Below are 11,799 nucleotides of genomic sequence, written 5' to 3'. Positions count from 1 at the left end.
GATTGCTGACTGCTGCAGGCAAACACAACCACAAATGTCTGGAATCCAGTTAAAAATGTACACATATCAGTTACAGGCTAAATGAATGTTTAAAAAGGTGTGGAGCCTTCAGCATTGATTCTCAATGTAGCACAACATTTGGCTTTAATATATTGCATTTGCTGTGCGTGTTTGTTTTTTGATGAGATATTGCAGGCATTTGTTTGCTTATGATGAAACATATCAAAAGAAAAGGGAGGGTTTGAAATAAAACACTTGATCAGAACGTGCTTCTTCTCTGGCTGCAGAGAAAATCAGGAGAATGTGTTCTCTTTAATTAGTTAAATCAGAAGAAGGACGTATTTCATGAAGGTCAGATTAATTCTGATTCAGACAGATATTTTTAAGAGTGAGATAAGACTGCTGATACCGACATACATTTAGCAAAATATAGTTTTAAATATAACATACCACACAAATACTGCTCTTAGCTGCAATTTGCGGAATTAGTCACGGAAACCGGAGTTGGACAGGTGGATCTACAAAGGTGAAAGATACAGCTGAGACAGGTGTGGCTGCATTATGAGCAGTCTTCATATCTAGTTTCTACTTCTCCTTCTGACCGCTCTCAGCTAATCAACAGCAGGTATTTCACCTTTACCTTTGTCTTTATGAGGAAGCTCATCTCTCCCTCCAGTCTCCTATTTCATGTTCTTTTTCTGTATACAGTGATATTTATGTCACCACACAAAACTTTCTAAGTTGCGCATGAAAATATTAAATATTAGCTTTCAATTTTTTTTTTGCTTTTTTTTTCATGCGTTGTGTCTCATCTCGCTTTTTTCCTATCTTTGATTTTGCTCACATCCGTTTTAGTTTAGTGTGACATAGCTGCCATCAAAGAGCCTGATTTCTGCTTTCAAATATATTGAAACCAAATATTTAATATTTTCATCTGCAACCTAGAAAGTTTTTTTTGCAACGTGTTGGCATAAAGATTACTCCATAATTCTGGACCATATTGGAAAACCCACAGGAGGAGATGGGACAGATTCAAAACGAAGCAAGAACAGAAATGTTTTCATGATGAAAGAGAAGGAAGCTGCCTGGTGAAGAGATAACAGTTTATTGATTTCTGAAGTAAAGCGGTGAAGTCTAGAAACTGTTGTGGTCCAAAAGATTAAGATAACCCAAGAGGTAGGTCAGGCTGGAAGACAAAGAAGACAACGGAAATGAGAATACAGGCAAGGCCACAGTACTCAATACTCAGAGGCAAAAATCCTGCTGTTTTTATAGAAACCTGGCCCAACTGCTGCTGATCACCTGGATCAGGTGTTTTTCAGTGACGATGGCAGGTTAGTTCATTAACTAATATCTGGGCACCAGATGTTGGTTAACAAACTGGTAGGTAAGGGATGGTAAAAATGAATAAAGAAATAAATGAATAAAACAATCTTAAGGACAGTCAGGGTGAGTGCAGATGGGTTCCAGGTGTGTCAGGTGTTCCCACCAGTAATCAGGCGCACCTGTGGAGACCGGAGGAGACTTTGCAGAACTTGACTCGACGTATCCCACAGCTACGCTGATGACTTAACTGCAGAGAAATGAAATATATAAATAAATAAAAGATAAATAATATTAATAGTATATTATAATAATATTATAAATATAATAATACAAATATCTAAATATAAATAATAGAAGATAAATAAATATGTATACCGTAAATTCCGGACTGCAGCACGCACCAGATTAAAAGCCACATATTCAAATTTAAGAGCAAAAATCAATTTTGTAATTATACGAGCCGCGCCATATTATAAGCCGCTGGCCTAACATGCGGGCACACACACACATACACAAAATGAATCCGATGGGTGACCTCGCTTCCCTTCCACTGACTGGTCTCAGCAGCATCGTCCGCCATGGTTGATGTTTATGTTCTGGTTCTCGCCTACTTCAACGCAGAATTATGACGATTGTAGCGTATCGATGACATACGGGTCGGATTCATGTGGCCTGGCCGGTCAGACGGAGGTCGCATTTGAAAAGATCGGATACGTATCGGATTCAGGACCACATACCCAAGTGGCTTGGGTCACATTTGAAAAGATCGGATCTGTGTTGTTCAGACTGTCATGAAAAGATCAGATACAGGTCGCATAGGGGCAAAAAAATGGGAATTGGGTCGTTTCAGCCTGCGGTGTCAACGTAGCCATAAACACCCCATCTCTAACATCCCGCTCTGTCCTTCTCTCATCTGTCTAGTGCAACAAGAAATATATACAAAGATACTGAATATAAAGAAAGTTTAGCCTAAAATACAAAAGAGGTTTCGACAAACATATACCTCTTGTGTATGAAGGTACAAAACCCCCTATTGGAACAGTAAAATCTGTCCACAAGAGGCCTTCAGCTCTCATCTGTTTGCTAAACTGATGGACAGGACAAGTAAAAAAAAAGACAAACCAACAGGGAAGGACTTAGAGCAGAAACGTCAAATGTAAGAACTTTGAGAGAGAAACATAGAGATGTCTGACTTAATGAAGAGAAAAAGAGTGGTTAAAACTTGATTGCTTATTTTTAAACTGAAAGAAAAGATGATTAGTTACATAAAGGGTGCTGCAGGTTTTTGGGTTATGGCTGGAAGAAGGGAGCAGGTCTCCTACACTAAAATGATGCTCCCTCAGTGCAGCTAGAGAGAGTATCACAATGTTGGGATTAGGAGGAAATGACAGATTTTAGAGGGCAGCTCATATGCCACACCCCCTTTTGCTGCAACAAAGGAAGATTTCATTTCATTCATCTCATTCATCGAGGTGTTCCGGTCGAGTGAACGCAGGCGCGTCTGGCAGCCGCTGCTCCCTGGATACTACAACTTTAACCAATAACTACCAACAATGTGGATTACTTTCGATCTTGTGTGGATTTTACTCACCTGGATTATCCTGTCGCTTGTCCAGCAATTTTCGACAGCACTACAATACTCAAGTCATTCTGGTCCTCTGCTCGCCGTCCATCAAGACACATCGGTCGCCATGTTAACCGCAGCGTCCTAGCTCCTGTTGTTCGCCTGGCTAACAACATGGCTAACAATCTCCCCCGCATAATTGTGCCTATGACTGCTCCTGTGTTTGGATCCTTCGAATCTTTAGTTTGTCAATTCTCTGGACCAGTCCCAACTATTGTTGCCACCATCTATCGCCCACCTAAACCCAATAAGGAATTTATCTCTGACTTTTCAAATTTTTTGACACACCTCTCCCTACTCACACCAAACATTATACTTCTGGGTGACTTTAATATCCACATGGACAGATGTAATAATTTAGCTGCCAAAGATTTTATATCCTGTTTGGACAGTTTTGGTATTCTTCAACACATCACAACTCCTACCCACATCAAAGGACATATTTTGGACCTTGTCTGCTGCTCAGGTGTTTTGCCAAATGCCTGCAAAGTGGATCCCCTTCCTCTCTCTGACCACTCCCTAGTAACCTTTAATGTCAATATTGCATCCACTGGGTCAACCCCCACACGCAGCATCACCTACCGTAAACTTAATAACATTAACCTGGATCATTTCTCATCCCACATCACTAACCTTCATGACACCGACACCCTCCACACACCTGATGGATTTGTCTCACATTACAATAACAATCTCCGCAACATCCTGGATATCCATGCTCCGCTCAAAACCAGAATGGTCTCATTTTCTCTCACTGCTCCCTGGTTCACTCCCTACCTCAGACAACTTAAAGCTAAAGGGCGTCGACTGGAAAGACTCTACAAAAAAACTGGTCTCTCCATTCACAGGGAAATGTACTCCAGTCACCTCTCCCACTATAAGGACTCCATCTCTAAAGCCAAGACAGCATACTACTCCACTTTAATAAATACCCGTGAAGGGAATTCTAAGGCCCTCTTTTCCCTCCTTTCCAAAATTACACAGCCTACTAACCAACTACCTCCCCATCTGTACTCCTCTGACTTCTGCGACACTTTGGCTTCCTTCTTCAATTCAAAAATAGAGAACATCCATCATGAACTACTAGTAAATCCTGACCCTGATCTAGCTCCCCCAATACTGTTTGACACACATCATCATTCATTTTTATCATTTTCTCTACCATCAGTCAACGAAATTGCTGAGCTCATTAAACACTCTAAATCCTCGACCAGTCAACTTGATCCACTTCCTACAGTTCTGGTCAAAGCTACTCTTCCCTCCCTCTCTCCTCTAATCACCAACGTGATTCAGTCCTCTCTCACCACTGGAATTGTTCCCACCAGTCTCAAAAAGGCTGCTGTCACCCCAATACTCAAAAAACCAGGATTAGACCCCTCAAACCTCAACAATTTCCGCCCCATTTCTAATCTTCCATTCATCTCTAAAATACTTGAAAAAAACGTTGCAGAACAACTCCGCATACATCTATCACAGAATAACCTATATGAACAATTCCAGTCCGGCTTCCGTCCCCTTCACAGCACAGAAACAGCTCTCTTTAAAATCTCCAATGATCTCCTCCTTGCTGCTGACTCTGGGCTACTCTCCATTCTCCTCCTACTTGATTTAAGCTCAGCCTTCGATACAATCTCCCATACCATCCTCCTAGACAGACTGTCCGCCATAGGTATCAGAAACATACCTCTCAACTGGTTTCACTCTTACCTCTCTGGTCGCACCCAATTTATTCAATTAAAACAGTTCACTTCCCATACAGTTCCTGTCACTACAGGTGTTCCCCAGGGCTACGTCCTGGGACCCCTGCTATTTATCATCTACCTTCTCCCTCTTGGTCAAATCCTCCGTAAATACAAGATTCACTTCCATTTTTATGCAGACGATACTCAGCTCTACATCTCCACCAAGCCAAATTCCTCTCTACCTCCCACTTCCCTCACTGACTGCCTTCTTGCAATAAAATCCTGGTTCACTACTAATTTCTTAAAACTAAACAACGATAAAACTGAACTTCTCCTGATCGGCACCAAATCCGTTATTAACAGCATCCAGAAATTCTCAATTCCCTTTGAAACCTCCTCCATTTCCCCCTCCCCTCAGGTTAAGAGTCTGGGTGTCATCTTCGACAGCACCCTCTCCTTCACTTCTCACATCAATAGCATCACCCGGTCTGCCTATTTCCACCTTCGCAGCATCCGTCGTCTTCGCCCTTCCCTCAGTCCGCATTCCACAGCCGTTCTGGTGCACAGTCTTGTCACTTCCCGTCTGGACTATTGCAACTCCCTTCTTTTTGGTCTACCACAAAAAACTCTACGAAAACTACAGTATGTTCAGAACTCAGCTGCCAGAATCATCTCTCAAACACCTTCCACCCAACACATCACACCTGTTCTGCAGCAGCTCCACTGGCTACCAATCACACACCGGATTACATACAAAATACTTATTCTGACTTTTAAATCCATCCACAACCTTGCTCCATCATATTGATCAGATCTTGTTCATGTGGCCATTCCCACCCGTACCCTCAGATCCTCCTCCTCCCTTCATCTGGATGTCCCCACTGCTCGCCTTGTCACTATGGGGGGGAGAGCATTCAGCTGCTCTGCCCCCCGGCTCTGGAACTCTCTGCCTCCGGACCTTAGAAACATCGGGTTTATCTCACAATTCGCCAAAAAACTGAAAACTGATCTTTTCCAACTCGCCTACTCCCTCCGATAATTTCCTATTTCTGGCCTATTTATATGTATATTTTATTGTGCATTTGATTGCTTTTATTTTATTTTTATTTTCACTTTTATGTACGGCGACCTTGGGTTCCTTGAAAGGCGCCTAACAAATAAAATTTATTATTATTATTATTTACAACCCAGTCCTTCATCTGTAACTATCAATGCTCTGATAGGGTTTGCAAATTCTGTTCATTTCTTTTCCCAAATAATTACTGACATCATACTAACACAGATACATTGTTTTCTTGTCATGTCCTAGCTGTTTATTAATGTAACTTTTTGTTCTATATGCTTTTTATACACCTAAAACTCCATACCTGGAATATGCATTTTGCTAATATGTTGTCACATCTCTGAACAATCTGTGATAACGTGAGTAAAGCAGATTCAGGCTGGAGCCACGGCCTTCAAATATATTGCCTACATGAATTTGACAGGCCAGATGATATTGCTCTTAAGCAATACCACAAACCAGTGCCACACACTGTCAGGTTCTTCTACCTGCAAGTGTTCCATGCTTCACTGTCTCAATGGTCTTTATGGTCCAGTCACTTGGAAACTTGATCTGCTTTTGCTCTATTCGATCATACCACCCAGAACAGAAGCAGTCAGACAGAGCCTCTGTGACAGGAAGGAAAACCTGGATTAAGACCTGAAAGACCTGTCACATGAGTTTCTGACATGGTGCTCATGATTAGGTTATTTACATGTATCAAACAGAATACAGACTCTTCTTTTGGGTATGAAACATGTTTTTCCTCAACTTTCTTCACTTTCGCTTCCATTTGTCTGTAAATGTAAAGACTATCACTATTTTTGTAACTCATGTCTTTGTTTAAAATGGACGTTCTAGTGTTTTTTCTGTCCTTCCTCCCCTTTCTGCACCAAACCGGTCATCATGGTCAATAGTTGCTCATAACGAGTCTGGCTCGGCTGAAGGTTTTCTTTATTCCCTCTACAGTCGTGGAAGTCTTTTTTATTTATTGCTAAATGCAATGAGCAGCCCTTTTCTACACACAGTAAATTTGTAAAATGTTAATCAATGGAGAGCAGAGAAGGTAGTGGAACATAAGAAACAGTCGGCAGCTCTGGAGGATAATCATAAATACATTCCACTGACTACTAGATGCCTAATTGAATTTAGATTAGCAGAAAAAAAGAATTATCTTTGTCACCTTTTGTAGTGAATTGGCTTACCAAGCTGTGCATAGAAACAATGTGCACCTGACATGCTGAACACGTGTTAAACACATGCTAAACAGTGCATCATCTAATTACATCAGTTCCATTGCATGCACTACATTACCTTGTTTTCATTTCATTTTAATCTTGCCAAAAACAGAAAATCCATCCATTTTCAAAACCTCATCAACTCCTGTTGGGGTCATGGGGTTGCTTGAGCCTATCCAGCCGATGTTTGGTGAAGGTGGGGTTCACCCCGCACAAATTACCAGTCTATTGCAGGTCAACAGAGAGACATGCAATCACACACATCCACCACTGAGAGACAACCAGGGTCACCAATCAACCCTTGGAGCATGTTTTTATACACACTTGAAAAGGGCTGAGTGTCCAACGTTGAAGATCGATTTACTCAGACTGCCACTTGAGATCAATTTCCAACTTTAATTAATTTCCATTTGATCTGGCAGCAATCAATAGGTAAAAACCTTAAACACACACAATAACAGTAATAAATATTTACAAATTCAACATACACATTAACAACAAGCAACATCACTCATTTACTTTAATAACATTCTTATTTAAGTTCATGTATTAATTCCAAAATTATTCAAGAATTACTTTAAAATCTCATTATTTAGCAAAAATTCACATTCATAAAGAACTTCCCAGTGTAAATTTACAAAAGTTACAAAGCACACCGACAAAATAAACATCTAATCCTTAATGCTGAAAATTCCCACTGGTACCTGAAGTACACACAAACATTTGCGAAGCGCACACTCCGGTCCCACAACACACCAAACAAGCAAGGAAACAAGTGATCGTGCAATTTTAGCGTTTGGATAAAGTCTCTTCTTACCGGCTGCCTCTTCAACAGATGAATATGGACCACTCAATTGCACACAGGTACGAAACAAACTTTACGCACGGACTGACAAGGCATGTGTCTCGCCGGTGCTTTTTCCTGAATGAAGTGCGTGCGTCGCCATTTAACAAATGACGCAGCACGCTCAGCTGTTCAGTCCACATCACGTGACCAGTCAGATGCTTTGCGCAACACATACCGATGAGAAAGAAAATATACTTTATCAAATACGTCAGCAAATCATTATCCTCGGCGTGAAATATGTCACTTGATTGACATGCAGAATGGCCAATCGAACATTCTCTGGAACATATGTCACTGTGTTTAACTGCACTGAGAGCATTTTCTTTTAATTTCTCTACTCTTCCCAGGTACCTGGCAGAGAAACACTCCGGCCCGTGTGCGTCCACATTCAGAAGCGAGTACAATACGCACCAGCCGTCCTGAAATGTCCTACCCCCACACACAGTAACCCTTGTGCTATCCTAGGCACATTACCATTGGGAGTTGGGTCATCTAGACCCACTAGACAGAACTCTGAACCTTTTTTCTTCAATGATTGGTGATTTTCACTGGTGTCCATGGATTACATGAAATCTTTCCACCTTTATCCACCTTTGTCATGGTAGGGAGAACACGTCAATGGAAGGGGGGGGGGGGGTCATCTAAGATAGCACAAGGGTTAACACAGTTTACATCAGAGGATAAGGAGTTATTGTCGCTCCTTTCTGTTTTCATAACAGAACGACTTATCTGTTGTAATTATGTATTACTACAAAAATAACATGCTAAATAACATATGACAAAGCTTTCTCCTCACAAAGATTTGTGTACTCTTACTGTGTAGTTTTTGAGTTATCAGTACATAAATATAGTATTTTTAACTGAAGATATAGTAGAAGTTGTCATCTTTCAAGTTGATTAAAAAGTGACTGTTAATTACGTCAATTTTTTTTAACGCATTTCACGCATGTGCAGTGTGACAAATTATTCAGGTCAGGAAAGTCAGGGAAGTGGTCGGGAGCTTGAGGCGAGATGGAGCAAGGTGAGCAAAGTGGGCCTATTGACGGATTCAAATACAAAAAGAATGATGATGGTACAGTTAACAAGTGCAAGGTTATTTGCAAGATTTGTAACAAGGAGTTTCAATTTCACCGGAGCTGTTCAAGCTTGAGGTACCATGTCAACGCCAAACATGCGTTTGCTGGGCCGTCAGGTTCAGCAAGTGGTTTGCGCCAGACCACGCTGAATGTTCGCAGGCCATTAACAAAATCAACCTCCGATCATTTGACCAACACAATAGCAAAATGGATTGCAAAGGATTGCAGACCCATTAGCATTGTAGAAGACTCTGGCTTCCTTGATGTTTTGCAAGTGGCATCTCAAGACTCATCCTATAAGCCACCGTCAAGAGCCACAGTTATGACGAAAATCCACGCGCTTTATGAAAGCGAAAAAGAAAAAAGGAAAGAGGTCTTGGCTCAAGTAAATTATATCGCCCTAACAGGAGACCATATGACATCAGTGAGTAACGACAATTACCTCGGAGTAACTGCACATTTCATCAGTGACACGTGGGAACTGAAGTCTTTTGCGCTGACTATATTAAAAACTGAGGAGCGTCATTTTGTGGAGGCTTGTAAAGGACAGTTCCTGTCTGTTGCACGTAAGTGGGACATCGAGGGCAAGACGACAACGATTGGGACTGAGAGTGCACGGAACATGGTTGCTGCAATTCGACTTACACGCTATGAACACATGAACTGTGTTGCACACATGGTCCAGAGATGTGTCACAGTGAGTCTTGCTGACAGCGGCTTTGCAAATGCTTAGGCCAAGGCTCGCAAAGTTGTCGGTCATTTTAAGCACAGCCGAGCAAATGCTACGGAGCTTCAAGCACAACAAGTCAGCCTGGGAAAGAAGCAAGAGCCATTGATCCAGGATGTTCCAACACGTTGGAATTCGGCGCTGGAAATGGTCAAGCGCGTGAGCAGAAATAAAGAGGCTGTCATCGCAGCCCTGGACAATCAGGAGCACAAACTCATTTTGCCGACCGCAGCAGAGTGGGATAAACTGCAGAGGCTGGAGACTCTTCTGGAGCCATGCAGGTAAATCAGTCTGTAACTTATCAAATAACCTTGCTTTGATTATTTTCTGGAATTAATTAAACCAAGTTAAATATCAATAACATGTATGCATGTCTGTATGTAGTGTTAATTTCGTCAGGCGAGACGAAATATGTTCGTCAACGACCTATTTTTATGACTAAAACGAGACAATGGCAAGACTGCTCCACTGTCCAAAAACGCTCACTAAGAGTAAATTAACATGAATTTGACGAAAAAAGACGAGACGAAAATGTTTTGCATCAAATAAAATCTCTCTAATTTTTGTCTGCTTTTTTATCAGCGGTTACACCTTTAAAATATTCAGAACGAGTTCGGATCCCACTTAAAGCGAGGACATTTGGGAAAAGACTAAGACTTAATTAAAAATAGGTGGCGAAATTAACACTTTATGTATGTAAAAATAATAATAATAATAACTTGTTGATAACCACTGTTTTACTACTACTACTAATAATAATACACTGTCTCCGTGTGCATGTGTGTGTTTGTGTGCGTAGGTATGTAACTGAGCTTCTGGGTGGAGAGGCCTATGTCTCCTGTTCTGTGGTACTCCCTTCTCTCTGCCACTTGCGTCTCAAGATGGAAGCCTGTGATGAGAACCCTGCATATGTGGTGAGATTCAAGACCAAGTTCAAGGAGGACCTAGCATCCCGTCAGGAACAGCTCAACAATGCATGGCTCCAGATTGCTACAGTTTTGGATCCTCGTTTTAAAGACTTGAAATGCCTGCCCAAGACAGACAGGGAAGCGGTGTGGACCACACTTGAAGGGATGCTGCAACAAGAATCACCCAGAAAGTCTTCACAGACACATGATGATGGGCCACCCAGGAAGAAAATAAGCCTTCTCCAAATGGGCTCAGATTCAGAGTCAGAAGAGGACGAGGTCCAACCTGCCATACAGAGGTACAGAGCAGAGCCCACCATTAAATTGGAGGAATGCCCCTTGAGGTGGTGGGCATCTCATTCAGGAGCCCATGAGAAGCTGGCCACACTAGCTCACAAATATCTGGCCACTCCTGCAACCACTGTTCCCTGTGAACGGCTTTTCTCAGTTGCAGGTCACATTGTGATAAAAAAAAAGGTCAGCTTTACTTTCAGAAAATGTGAAAAAGTTAGTTTGCCTCAGCAACTGGCTGAAAGATAATAAAGCTCAGTAGATTTGAAAGCTGATGTTCAAACCAAAAGACCAGTTTCAGTGCTGAATGTTATTAGCAACTTTGAGCAAGTGGGTTAAAGAATGGAGGAAAAGGTCAAATATTGTTCTTTGGTTTGAAAAGTTTTATTGAACATGTTTTTTTTCCACATAAAAACACAACAGATGACACAAATTGTGCAAAAATGTGGTAGGCCACTGTTATGATTTGACTTCCTTTATTTCTTTCTGTTCAATACTGTTAATTGTACATCCTGGTTAAGAGGAATGCCAAAGAGGAAGCAATGGGACATTCCAAAACAACGTTATGGTGTGTAGTCTGTTTCAGCTTGATTTAAACCCCAATTATTGTAATTGCAAAAAGTGATTAATCCTGATTAATCCACTGAAAATTCTGATTAATTTGATTAAAAATTTTAATCATTTGACAGCCCTAATATATATATATATATATATATATATATATATATATATATATATATATATATATATATATATATATATATATATATATATATATATATATATATATATATATAAGTGGTAACATTGCAAACATTGCACTTGACCACTGATAAAATAATAGATGGGTAAAATTTACCTATAATAATTAGGAAAACATTCTATGTAATTCTTGGGACTAAGCATTAAACAATTTGATTCTCTTCTAATTAAATCCCTATAATTTCTTTCCTATGTTGTATGTCCTGCAATCTACAATCAACAAAGATTTGTTTCATACAGAAAATAAAATGCTATAATTCAGAGAATTTTTCTAAA

General features: G+C 40.7%; 1 protein-coding gene across 1 annotated transcript; it reads left to right on the top strand.

Annotated features, from left to right (window-relative positions):
• The first annotated feature begins 9,534 nt into the window (after positions 1-9,534).
• On the top strand, positions 9,535-11,443 carry LOC111946465 (zinc finger BED domain-containing protein 4-like). The gene is made up of 2 exons (XM_023949823.1): positions 9,535-9,843; positions 10,362-11,443. The coding sequence occupies exons 1-2, from the start codon at positions 9,710-9,712 to the stop codon at positions 11,008-11,010; spliced, it is 783 nt and encodes a 260-aa protein (XP_023805591.1). The 5' UTR covers positions 9,535-9,709; the 3' UTR covers positions 11,011-11,443.
• The last annotated feature ends 356 nt before the right edge of the window (positions 11,444-11,799 follow it).

The sequence above is a fragment of the Oryzias latipes genome, chromosome 19, assembly GCF_002234675.1.
Source record: "Oryzias latipes chromosome 19, ASM223467v1".
Classification (NCBI taxonomy): Eukaryota; Metazoa; Chordata; class Actinopteri; order Beloniformes; family Adrianichthyidae; genus Oryzias; species Oryzias latipes.
The sequence above is the reverse complement of the archived record's forward strand: the minus strand, read 5'-3'. Positions and strand labels throughout refer to the sequence as shown.